Source organism: Scardinius erythrophthalmus (assembly GCF_964197995.2).
Source record: "Scardinius erythrophthalmus genome assembly, chromosome: 11".
Taxonomy (NCBI): Eukaryota; Metazoa; Chordata; class Actinopteri; order Cypriniformes; family Leuciscidae; genus Scardinius; species Scardinius erythrophthalmus.
In genome coordinates, this window is record NC_138231.1 from 41,678,097 (window position 1) to 41,691,838 (window position 13,742).

General features: G+C 37.0%; 1 protein-coding gene across 1 annotated transcript in view; it reads right to left on the reverse strand.

Moving 5' to 3' along the window:
• Positions 1 to 142: 142 nt before the first annotated feature.
• The window catches only part of nt5dc1 (5'-nucleotidase domain containing 1), a 60,238-nt gene continuing 46,638 nt past the window's right edge, over positions 143 to 13,742 (reverse strand). The window contains exons 8-12 of the mRNA XM_081378921.1: positions 9,330 to 9,427; positions 8,865 to 8,986; positions 8,145 to 8,324; positions 3,848 to 4,010; positions 143 to 2,067 (exon numbers count right to left, since the gene is read on the reverse strand). Coding sequence (XP_081235047.1) covers positions 1,955 to 2,067; positions 3,848 to 4,010; positions 8,145 to 8,324; positions 8,865 to 8,986; positions 9,330 to 9,427 — 676 coding nt within the window. The 3' untranslated portion in view covers positions 143 to 1,954. The remainder of the gene's footprint in view (positions 2,068 to 3,847; positions 4,011 to 8,144; positions 8,325 to 8,864; positions 8,987 to 9,329; positions 9,428 to 13,742) is intronic.

Here is a 13,742-nt window from a genome sequence, read left to right on the forward strand (position 1 = left end):
AATCTTGATGTTGATTGTCAATTGATATATCCATCCAGTCTATCCACCTCCTCTAAATAGAATAAAGCATTTAAAATGCTGTGAAATTAGATATTGCATTAAATATGCGATGGCATTCAAAGGGGGCAACAGCACACAAAATCTCTTAAACATAGTAACATTTTTATTATTTTATTTTATCTGCACATATGAACACTTTCCCTGCACTCGATAAACAGGCACTAGTGCTACTCACCACATACAGCAGAAAATACTTTTTTTTTTTTTTTTTTTTTCATTTGAGAAAAGTAGGTCATGCTTATGATGAGGATTTCCACACTTCTGTACCCATGACAAAATGTCACTCAATACTCAGTTTTGGGCATCTCTGTCAAACTTTTGACATGCAACATGTTTTAACATTGTACCATTTGTACGCAAAATCCATTACAGCCTAACACTGCAGAAACCTCATCAGGGCACTCAATATTAAAAAATAAATACAAAATAAAAACAAATACATCAATTCCACTTACATTGCGTTAAACAAATCATTATTAAAGCTCAGGGCCAGCACACACATGAAACAAATAACAGGTTTTAGGTGAGAGATGCGCCCTGACACGTAAAATCACTAAATGGGTGGGTAAAGCTTGGCACCATTCAACATTGGTCCTGCGCAAGACAGAAATCGACTGTTTACACTGACACCCAACAGCACAATATTTCTTACACAATGTTGCGACAACATTACATACACAGAAAAAATATTCACCCTTCTTCATTCAATAACAAAGAAGACCTAAAACAAAAGGAAATTACAAGGAATAGTTCACCACTATCTTTACTCAACTTGTTCCAAAACGGTACTTTCTTCATTGGAACAAAATATTCCTGAAAAATCCAAAATGTACATAGGACTTGCTTGCTATATTTCAAATCTTCTGATCGCTTAGTGCGAGGAACAGACCGAAACGCAAGTCGGTATTCACTGATTAACTTCCCCCCCTCAGTGATGTTAACTGGAATCCTTGAGTTGAAAAGAAGCAACAATTCATTCACGGATCCGGATCTTGAGTTCAGCTCACTAAATCAATGAACTGATTGCAATGCATAGTTAACAACTTAGCGGAGGAAAAATGATCAGTGAATGACGACTGAAATGTTCTTCTTGAGGCATCAGAAGCCCATGAGACATATGGACTAGTTCTACTGTGCTTTTTAAATTGAGCTTGACGTATTTGGTCACTATGAACCGTATGGAAAGAGCTGTGTGAAGATGCTTCAGCATTCCCTTTATGTTCCAACAACGGCACTATGGTGTGGAACCACATGATGGCGAGTAAATAACCTTTTTGTGGAACTATTCCTTTAGTATTATTTTGGGGTTTGGAATTATGATGATCATTTGCTCATTTGAAACTTTTGCAGAATACAATAAACTGGCTTAGATCTGAACCAATTACAGAACTTGTAGTTTACAACAATCAAAACATCAACCAATCACAAAAGGAGCAAATAACTCATGGCTGTTTCTTGATTGCATGAATATTCAATATAATTTGTGCTTGCCTTCCAGCAGAAGGCATACACATCACCTGCAGGAACAAATCCTCTGAGGTAACATTCCCTTCATAAAAAATAAAACAAAACAAAACAAAACAGAAAACCACACAGAGCTCATGAGAAAGCTATGTTTTTTTTTCTGTACACCATTAAAATTAGTTTAATGGTAGTGAACGCACAACGCTGCATGAGACATCCAATGACCAACGTATGGATATTCAGCATCTATACCGACACAACTGTGCAGACTGATTCAGGAAGGGGTGAGAAGATACACAGACAGTGCTCTGGGTATAACATTCACACAGCTTTATCACTGATTGGACGAATGGATGGTCTAGCTCTGTGGTGAAGCTTGAGAACGTAACGGTGAAACAATCTCCCGGTCTATGCTGACAAGCGTGAGGGTTCAGGACAAGTTCTCTTCCCATTTCAGCAGCGAGTCTGGAGGTCTGGGGTAATAACCTGTCGTGATGGGCTTATCTGAAGAGAATCGCTGGAACTTAAAGTCTAGAGGAAGATCTGGAAGAGATATTGAACAGGGGGAAGTTTTAAAGAGGGGACACCATTAACACTTAATATAACTCCGATTGTATTCGTCTGAAAGAAGAAAGTCATATACACCTAGGATGACTTGATGGTGAGTAAATCATGGGGTCATTTTTATTTTAAAGTGAATTACTCCATTAAAGTCACAGTGCTACAACTTCCCCATTACAGATGGTTGGGGACAATTGTACCAACTGAAAAGAATCCCCTTTTATGCCACATAGGAGCATACATCAAAGAAGAAATATCACTAATAACTATTAATATTATTGAATAGTAATTATTTTAGCTTTCAGAAATATGTGCTTAAAGCTAAATTCTTTGAAATTGGCTAAATTATATATGATCAGATGATAATCTGATAATCCGATCAGTAAAAAGAGAATTTAACATTGCATGCAATCATTTAATACACACAAAAACAAAACAAAAAATTGATTTACACATAGGGAGCATCACAAGAAATTAACTGTACAAAAGTCAAGAACATGAGTCTCATTCACTAATAATTGCGTGGATTATTTTATATTTGTACGCTTAGGAGAACTTCTCATGAAAATCTCTGCCTAATTCACAACTCGTTCGTACACACATGAATTTGTTCTTAACATAGTTCTGATGATAGTGAATTTGGATTATTCTAAATGAGTGGCCGTGAGCACGAGTTAGTCAATTACATTAAACACACCCAAACATCATATAAGGGCTTTCCACACACACTTTCCTTACAGCCTTTCGCCACTCTCGTCAAACTTGCAGATGTTTTCATATGCGCTCTCGCCCGATCCTCGAGCAATGCCAAGTGTGCCATCCTCACCAGTTCTCACAATAAACACCTTTCATACAGACCCAGATTACAGACCTCTCATTATACGCATATATCTGCGTTATTCAGAGAGACCGAAATTGTATTATTTATAACATACTTCAATATAATTATAGTCATGTTAGGATGAAATATAACTTCTTAATATGATTATAAGGCCGTAAAGAGTAAGTGCTTTTTGCGTATGTGTGGTTTCAGTTGTTCCTATATTTTTTCGTAAATTAAAAAGAAACTCTTAAACTCTTAGTGAATGAGACCCAATATTTGCAGTATGCAAATCTGAATAATGTCAGTAAACTAGAGCAAAAGCCGAAAAGCAGAAGTAGAGAACAAGAATAGTTTTTAGGAACTGTAGGGTTACGGATACTCAAAGTACCCCTATTATGCTATTTTAAAGGTTCCTCATTTTGTTTTGGATTCTCCTACAATAGATTTCCATAAACCCAAGGTCAAAACCCCCAATGCTCTCATAATATACATTGCAGAATCAGCTCTTTTCTCAAAGAGTCTGAAACGGTTCAATAAAGGATTGGCCCAGACCTAAATGTCACCCTAAACACTCACAAGTCCACACTTTCAAAGCAGTGTTTTGACAGTCTAGTAGCAGTCTCCTACTGAGCTCGCTTCAGTGCGATGGGTGCATATCGACCGCAAAGAACCCTTCTGAAACCTAAAATGACAAATGGGACGCCCTATGGTCTCGTGGACTCCACGATCACATGCGTACAGTGGCCACTGTAAGTCCACAAGACCAGAAGTATGAAGTGTGTCATTTAGGACAGGGCCAAACCAGTAAACTTTTTACTCAAATTTTTGATAATATAACTTAATCAAAACCATAAGAAAACATGAAATAAGAAAATAACACAAAATGGGAGCATGTTCAGTCCTAATCTCAGACTTTCAGACTCATTAAATCACAAATACCTGCTATAGCCTCGATGCTGGGTATAGCCATAGTGCTGTATGTGTGGATACTGCGACAACACCAGGTGAGTCTCTGTGTCTCCTCTCCTTCATTCTTTTGCACGTCTACAAAATATGAGCCCCACTGGTTTGATACATCAGAAGGAGATTTCATTCCCTGATCCTAAGAGAAAGATTATACAAGGAAGACACAGAAAGAGAAAGAGCACAAAGTCAATCAACCTTGACAAACCACCACCACCACCAATGAATACAGGACATTGCATAATATTACATTATATTGTTATATTACATTATATTCATATTTACGCGTAAACTGCGTAAAACAGGTTTGTTTATTCAATAGTATTTGTACGCCAAAAGTGAAAGTAATGAGTGATAAAGAGTGCAGCGAAATAAAAGGGGAGGGTCTCAACGAAATCCAAAAGCAAGTGGTCACGGGACGCATTTAAAACCCATGATGATACCAGCAGTAAACAGTAATGTGTCCTGGATGTGTTCACGTCCACTTGTGATCATCGAAAATCTTAATCCCAATCCCAGGTGGAAACAGAGCTTCTCTCTCTCTCTAAAAATAAAATGCAACTAACCATTGAATAGTGTGTAATTGGAAAGGGAAATACACAGGCATCAGGAATACTACATTTTAATTGGTCAATAGTGGCATTCTATGGTCAAACCTTTTTCAAAATTAACCACCAATGAACAGTTTGGTGTATGTACTTCACATAAAAATCACTGTTGCAATTTTATTTTATGAAAACTTCTGCTGACTGTACATCATCCCTTACTGTTAAGTTATATTTGTGGCCTTTCTTGCTTTATTTGATTGGACAGTCTGAATTGAGGAACAGGGTCAGGAACTCGAACTCGGTTGAGTGCTGCCCACAAGGCTAAGGTCTGACTACTAAACAAGTAGGAAATGCTTTACATATATTTCTGTTTTTCTGACAAAGTCCAATTGAGCCCTTTGATAATTTCAGCCCAAATCAGGGAGACGCCAGTGTTTGGGTTTTGAGGATGAGCACAAGTCATGTAACCTGTCCGACTTGTCCCACAAAAATACACAAAGCAACAGAAAATATGACTTTATGACTTATCCTGCAATAAGGTTAAACATAAAGTTTGTCAACCAGTGTTTTGTGCCATGAATGATTGACTTAAAGGGATAGTTTATTTACTCACCTTCAAGTTGTTCCAAACCTGAATGAATTTATTTTTTCTGCTGAACACAAAAGAAGATATTTTGAAGAATGTGGGAAACTGAGAAATGAGTTCCATTGAAATGAGTCCCCCCCCCCCCATTCCATTCCATTTAAAATATCTTCCTTTGTGTTCAGCAGAAAAAAATCATTCAGGTTTGGAACAACTTGCAGGTGTGTAAATGATGGTAGAATTTTTATTTTTTGGGTGAACTATACCTTTAATAAAAAATCTAATAATGAAATTAAAAGTTGGATTTAAAGGACATGCTTTTGTGTTGGGTCACAAATGTGATGTCCAATATAAAATCTGAGACCGGAAGCAAACAATCTCTCTCAGCATGTTTTCATGATGTATCTGAACTGAAGGACTTCAATAGAATGAAACTCTCTGATCTGGTAAAAGAGGAAGCGTTTGATCAGAAGTTCCCATAGTTTGACGCACGTACACACACAACATTTTGCATAATACTGGCTTTGTGATTTCTGAAGAAAAGAAAAAATTGAATCGCAAAATACAAAGGGATTCCAGACTGAGAACAGTTAATTTCCCAACAAAAGCTGATTAACCTCACATCAGCTCTACTTTTTAAACAGGGGTTTTCAAAAATACCAGAATAGTACAACTAAGCATAGTGTTCAATAAACTGGAACATGATACACATATAAGCAGTAGCTAAATATCATTGGGGTCACTGAAACATAAAAAAAAAAAAGAATAAATAAATGAAAAAATAAATAAATGAAGGCTAAGATGTGTCAGTGGGTAAAATCTATAGTTGTTTTAATCTAAGACATTAATGCACTCATATAGAGAAAATATTAATTTGGTCAAGTTTTTTTTTAAGTAGGTGCCAATTTACAAAAAAAAAAAAAAAAAAATTCTACAAATACATACATTCTCCTAATTTCAGTTACAGACATCCTGAAACATAACTAGTTGTATTAGTTTTGAAGTATTTCTAATTTCTTTAGAGTACAACTTAAGTGGAACATCTTTCCTGCCTTTGCAAAGAACAGTTACAAATATTAGAGAAAGTTTTCTGTGAAATTAATATACAGTTTGTCATAAACCTTAAATGACAATGAGGGGGTTGAGTGATGTTACAGTTTTCTAAGAAATTTTGCTCCCTTAAAAATCATATTTCTGCTGTATAGACATATTTTTTTTAAACATCCACTATCTTTCCTGTAATTCTCCACTTCCTCCTTCCTGCTGACTGCCTTTCCTCCCACTGGTGTCTTTGTAACAACAAGTGATTGTAAAAAAATGCATGCAGCTGTTTTTCAAATCTCTGATGAAACACTGCTATCCATCTATCCATCCATCAATTTTGGGTTTTTGGCCGAAAGAGAAAAAAGGCTGAAATATGAACCGAAAATATATGCCGCGCCGCCCCTCAGTGTTCAGTGCTCAGGTTTCACTCTCGCGCAGCAACTTTGCGAGCGGCTCCGCTTCTGAAGATGCTCAACTCTCTCTATAAATTTCTTTGTTCTGCTGAACACAGAGGAAGATATTTGGAAGAATGTGGGTAACTGTTGTGGGGAACCATTGATTTCCATAATATTTTTTTTCCATACTATGCAAGTCAATGGTGCCTCACAACTGTCTGGTTACAAATATTCTTCAAAATATCTTCCTTTGTCAGGTATATATAAGACCTGAAGCACAGATCCATTAAACTGTTACACATGCATTTTCTTTCTCAACTGTTTACATCCACTTAAAACATAACTGACTGTGTTTGCATGAATACTCAGCCATTTTGACATTATTTTGTGTGTTTTTGGCTGTTTAAGCGCAAAAGCAGCGAAAAAGAACTCAATTTAGTACTGAGAGGCGGCTTTATGTGCGCGCGGGAACGAGTAAAATGATGTGCAATCCCATGTCAGAATTCAAGCTCTGTGACACCAACAATATTCATCTGCAGAAAATGAAATGAGTGAGGGGAGGCGGGTTTGTGTGTCACTCGCTGTCGGAGAGATCTTGAGAAAGTGAGAAAGCACAGCTAGTAACGTGCATCTATTCTGCTGAAAATGAGTATTGGAAGCATTTCAGATATTTCCGTATCCAAAAATCTATATTTATTGACAATATTTGACAACACGCCAAAGTGGCTAGTAAGAGTTTTTTGCATTTGGCAGGCTGCCGGGTGTTAATGTAAAGCCCTGGTTATATCATACATCGTGCAACCTTAGAAAACGGAGTAATAATGGGGTTCATGGATTCTCGTCTGTGGAATGCTTCGCTTCCAGTATTTTGACGGTTACTCGACACGGATCAATTACAATCAAATATTTTTTTTAATCGAGTACTCAAATTTAATCGAGGAATCGTGATACTCCTACGAAGAATAACATACTGATATTTAATATTATTTTAATATATTTTTAGTCCAATTTTGGTGTTACTTTAAAGGTGCAGTATGTAATATTGACAGCTAGTGGTTGAAATAGGAACTATAAAAAATATTAGAGAGAGTTGTTTCCCCCTCCTCACACTCGATACTCACACGGGAAAGTCGAGGAGACTTACACACTGTGGGTTGACGAGTTGATTTATTTTAGATGGATGCCGAGGCTTTTTAGGTCGGGTAGAATCTGCGATCTCTGACTCAGTTTGTTTGCTGGCTTCCATGGCTACAATACGCTGTGTTTTCCGACAACTGGCAACCCGGGGTTTCAATTTTTTGGCTAAGTGCATTCAGAATATTCGGTTTCGGACCAGAATTCTCATTTCCGTGCATATATATACAGTAGTCAACATTTGAAGTGGATCAAAAAAGTTCATCAAAGTTGTCCTAAGACACAAGAGTGGGTATTGTTCAAAATTCCTAACTTTTATGAAAGGTTATATATATATATATATATATATATATATATATATATATATATATATATATATATATATATATTGCTAAAGACATTATTCCAAAACATCAAAGTAAGATTTTGTTTAAGATATCAAATGAGATTCCAATAATCCAAGATGTCCAATAGACAAGCACATGTAACATTCCAACTCTTTTGCCCATGAAATGGAGTGTGGAAAAGATCCTGAGCTTGACTAAACAGAAACAGCCTTTCAGTCCCACCTCAAACTTGCCCTTTTTCTCTGCAGGGCCTTCAGTGGGGGCGGGGCTGTTACAGGGGGTCGCGTTCGCACGTGGGACGCCCTCCCCCTCCATCTCCTCCACAATCATCACCGTCTCCCACTTTCCAAAGCTGCAGGCGGGGAACATGTCCGAGCGCATGCTGTCTCCGAAATACACCACCTTCATCAGAAAAAACACACACGTGGACGCAAATCAATGCACACACACACACACACACACACACACACACACACACACACACACACACACACACACACACACACACACACACATTCAATACAGGCAGCATACAACATCTTTCAACATTTGCAAAATGTATTTATATTTTTTTATAACAAATAAATTATAAACATTAATAAATTATTCAAAATATTGGGAAATTTAAATATTGGGAAATTAACAATCAAACAGAATTTCACAAAACTTTGATTCAGATTGTTTTCATACAGTATATGGTCATAATGGCATGTACATTATCTGTTAAGCATTCCATAATGTAAAAGACTAATCAAAGATATATATACAGTGTGTGTGTGTGTGTATGTGTGTGAGAGAATGTGTATATATATATATGTTTCACTGTTTCCACAAATATTACTCCAGTCTTCAGTGTCACATGATCCTTCAGAAATTATTTTAATATGCTGATAAGCTTTGCCATTATCAGAATGATTCAGGGTTCAGACTGTCCTACTGTACCTTGGGCTCAGGTTTGTTGGTCATGTTCTTCAGTAGTTCGTGTAGATGAGGCCAGTTGCCCTGAGAATACCAGCCAGGCTTTTCCAGAGACGGCAAGCCTTCACTATCTTCAACATCATCCACTATTGAGAGAAAGGGGAGCAAATGTTAAGATACACACTGAGGATAACAAACAATACTTCTATACAGTATTAGTTAATACACTTAACCTTTCATCTGTGACGGAGCCGGGGTCAGCAGTAAAAGCATCTTACAGTAACTGGTAGTCTTTCATTTAAGCCATTAGTCGACTAATCACACGTTTATATGAATTTAATTACTTAAATAAATGGGAATACTAAACCTTTATTAGAGAAATAATATGCCTATTCTAAACTCAAGCTAATGCATAGCATTAGTGTTTTCTGCAAAGAACATCTTTTTGCTGCACTGATTTCAGAGTCATGGGGAACGTCTGTTACTCACCCAACGCTCTGAAAGGTCTTTGCTGTGGAACCAGAGAGAAGAAGCCAGGCTTCAGAGCATTAGTGATAATGATGTCAAACAGCTCCTCAAAGTCCGTTCTGCAAAAATGAGAGTGTATAAATAATTTGTAGGGTGATATTTTTGTGTATATGCTGGCCGGCTCCACTGTAGAAACAGGAACAGCAATAGGGAAACACAAATGAAATATAGTCAACTTTATCAAAATATAAAACAAGCCAGCATCTCCTCGGCACACAATTATTTTTATTTTTTTTGTAGATTTTTGAATGCCGTAATTCTCCATATTGCCCAGAATCCTACACTAAATGCAAAATCATATATAAAGTACAGCGTGATGAGGAATGCTTAGTGCTGTACATCGGAGAAACTAAGCAAGCAGAGATAGAGAAATGTTTCTCGCCGTGTTCTCCTCAATATACATATGAGTTTATTGCTATAAATTATTTTTTTTTTTGTGTGCCTTGTTGCACCAGTAATACACAACTCAAAACAAAACACTGGATCTCAATTACTAATAAAAACAGTCCGGATTTGGACTGACAGTATGAACTAAATCTAAATAACACTTTTAATTCAAAAGGTTTGATTATTTTATATTGTAAATAACTCAATGTTACGTTGATTAAACTAGTTCTTATGTCTCTTATCAATATTTTATTGTTAATAATAATAATAATAATACGTTTATTTTATATAGCGCCTTTCAGGAAGTACAAATAAACATGACATAGAAACATGACATGAAACAATACAAATAAATTGAGATGGATAACATAATAGATAGTGGTACATAAACATAGAAATCAGATCATAAAGTCAGGGGTCAGGGAAAGATGTGTTTTAAGGTGGGTTTTGAAATCGTGTAATGATGAAAGGTCATGGATGTGTTGGGGAATAGAATTCTAGAGAGTTGGGGAAGCGATACAAAAAGGCCTTGCACCAAAAGATAAAAGCTTGTGTCTACGGATCGTCAACAGACCGATAGCGGAGGATCTAAGTGTGCGAACTGGGGAGGTATGAATGAGTTCAGAAACAAGACCATGGAGTGCTTTGAATGTGATAAGGAGTATCTTGTATTGAATACAAAAGTGTACCGGTAGCCAATGAAGAAATGTGAGAAGATTTCTTTGTGTATGTGAGGACCCAAGCTGAGGAGTTCTGAATATGTTGGATCTTATTTATAGATGAATTGGGTAAGCCATAGAAGAGAGAATTGCAGTAGTCAAGCATTGAAGTGATGAAAGCGTGAACCAGGGTTTCAGCATCGCAGATATTCAGAAATGGACGTAAGCGTGTGATATTACGTTGATGAAAGAAGGCAGACTTAGGGAGCGAGGAGATGTATGGAAGGAAGGAAACAGAGCAATCAAAGATTATACCAAGGTTTTTGACAGTGGTGGCAAAATCAGTGAGAATACCAGGTGTAAAAGCAGTGGGGAAGTCATGTGTGGACACAGGAGAGATCATGGATGGGAAATGATTATGAATGCTATCAATTTTATTTAGAAAGAAATGGTCTGCTGAGTTACTTATGACAGGTGCGGGAGGGTTGGTGAGTTTATTGACTACAGAAAACAGTGCTTTAGGTCGAGAGGATGCATTATTAATAATTATAATTAATAATTAATAATTATTAATAAAGCAGATTTGTACAACTGGATAAGGTCAGTGTAAGCAGAAAGGTGAACAGTCACACCAGTTTTCTTGTAAAGGCGTTCAAGACGACGACCAGCTGGTTTTAGATTGCGAAGTGCAGGGGTAAACCAGGGAGACGTGTGTGTAGAAGGTACAACTCTACTTTTAAGAGGGGCATGGGAAAATAGGGGAAATACAGGCATTATATTTGGTAAGGATATCGAGAGAGCTAGTGTGTTCAGTAATATCAGAGAGATAAGTTTGTACAGATTCAGAAAACAGTAGAGAATTAACAGAATTGAGTTTACGGTAGGTTATAGTGGATTTCACCCTGAGGCGGGGAAGAGGCATTTCACAGTTTAGTTCCATGAGGAGGTGATCCGACAGTCCAATTTGAGAACCAAGCATGGAAACATTGTGTGGACCAGCAGTGCAGACAAGATGCAGTGTGTGACCTTTTGAGTGTGTAGCAAAATCGACATGTTGTACAAGATTGAAACATTCAAACAATGACAAGAGTTCACGCGATTCTGCACAAACAGTCTCAACATGTATGTTGAAATCACCAAGTAATATAACACAAGGGGATAAGGCAGAGGAAAGGGTTAACAGTTCATGCAGTTCACTGAAGAAATTTGAGATAGATTTAGGTGGACGATACAGGAGAATCAAGAGCATTGGAGATGTACCAGAAACTTTGAGAACTAAATATTCAAAGGTTAAATTCACATGAAAGTCAGTAGTTTTGAACAGCAACCAGCCCTTGATGTCAAACGAGGTTTGGCCAGGTAGCTGTATTCAGAGGGAGTACAGCTAAAGATAAAGTACAGCTAAAGATTATTAACCCTCAGATAAATCCCATCACATAGAGCCTCTTTCACCTAGATATCATCATATAGAGACTGTGTCTGTTCCCCGAATTTGGAAATCCAAAAAACGTTTAAACCCAACTAAGGTTAAAAATTTAATTGATGTTCAACAAATAAAAAAACAGCTATAATACAGATGAGCAAATGCTAAAGCTTGGGTTGCTGAATATTCGATCGCTTACTTCAAAAGCACTCATTGTTAATGATATGATTTCAGATAATAACCTAGATGTGCTGTGTTTGACAGAAACCTGGCTAAAACCAAACGATTACATTACTTTAAATGAATCAACCCCGCAAGATTACTGTTATAAACATGAGCCTCGTCTGAAACGCAAAGGGGGTGGTGTTGCTGTAATCTATAGTAATAGTTTCAAAACCACTAAGAAATCAAGTTTTAAATATAATTCTTTTGAAGCATTGGTGCTTAATGTAAAAATATATAGTGTAAACGATAAATCACGTTTGAGATTTGTGCTGGCTACTGTATACAGGCCACCAGGGCACCATACAGACTTTATCAAAGAATTTGCGGACTTTCTATCAGAATTAATATTGACTGCAGATAAAGTACTAATTGTTGGTGATTTTAATATACACATCGATAATGAAAAAGATGCATTGGGATTGGCATTTAAAGACATTGTAAATTCAATTGGAGTTAGACAACACGTGTCAGGACCTACTCATCGTCGTAATCATACTCTAGATCTAATATTATCACACGGAATAGATGTGGATGCCGTTGAAATTCTGCAGCAGAGCGATGACATCTCAGATCATTATCTAGTCTCGTGTAATTTGCATTTAGCCAAGGCTGCAAAGCCGACTCCGTGTTTCAAATATGTGAGACCTATCACTTCTGCCATTAAAGATTGCTTTATTAATAATCTTCCTAATCAGTTTCATCATCTCAGCATCTCAGATAGCTTAGAAGAACTAGATATTACAACAGAAACGTTTAACTCTCTCTTTTCCAGCACTTTAGACACAGTTGCTCCGTTGCGCTTAAAGAAGATTAAAGAAAATAGTCCAACGCCGTGGTACAACGAGCACACTCGGGCCCTTAAGAGAGCAGCCAGAAAAATGGAGCGCAACTGGAAGAAAACAAAACTAGAGGTATTTCGCATTTCATGGAAAGAGAGCTCAATTACTTACAGAGAGGCTTTAAAAGCTGCTAGATCTGCTTATTTTTCAACCCTATTAGAAGAAAATAAACATAATCCTAGGTATTTATTTGAAACGGTGGCTAAACTAACGAAAAATAAAGCTTCAAGCACCGAAGTTTCCAAGCAACACAGCAGTAATGACTTTATGAACTTCTTCACTTATAAGATTGATAATATCAGGGACAAAATTATAACTATGCAACCGTCTACTACAGTATCGCATCAGGCAGTGCATTGTAGTCTCCCTGAGGAAAAATTTGATTCATTCGTTGCTATAGGAGAGGAAGAATTTACTAAACTCATTAAATCATCTAAATCTACAACATGTATGTTAGACCCTATACAGACTAAGCTACTGAAAGAAATACTTCCAGAGGTCATAGATCCTCTTCTTAATATCATTAATTCGTCTTTGTCTCTAGGATACGTACCAAAAAACTTTAAGCTGGCTTTGATTAAACCGCTTGTTAAAAAAACGCAACTTGATCCTTCAGAATTAGTCAATTACAGGCCGATCTCGAATCTACCTTTTCTGTCAAAGATATTAGAAAAGGCAGTATCCTCACAACTGTGTTCCTTTCTTGAAAGAAATGATATCTGCGAGGATTTCCAGTCCGGATTTAGACCGTACCATAGTACCGAAACAGCTCTCGTTAGAGTCACAAATGATTTGCTCTTATCATCCGATCGTGGTTGTATCTCTCTATTAGTGTTACTCG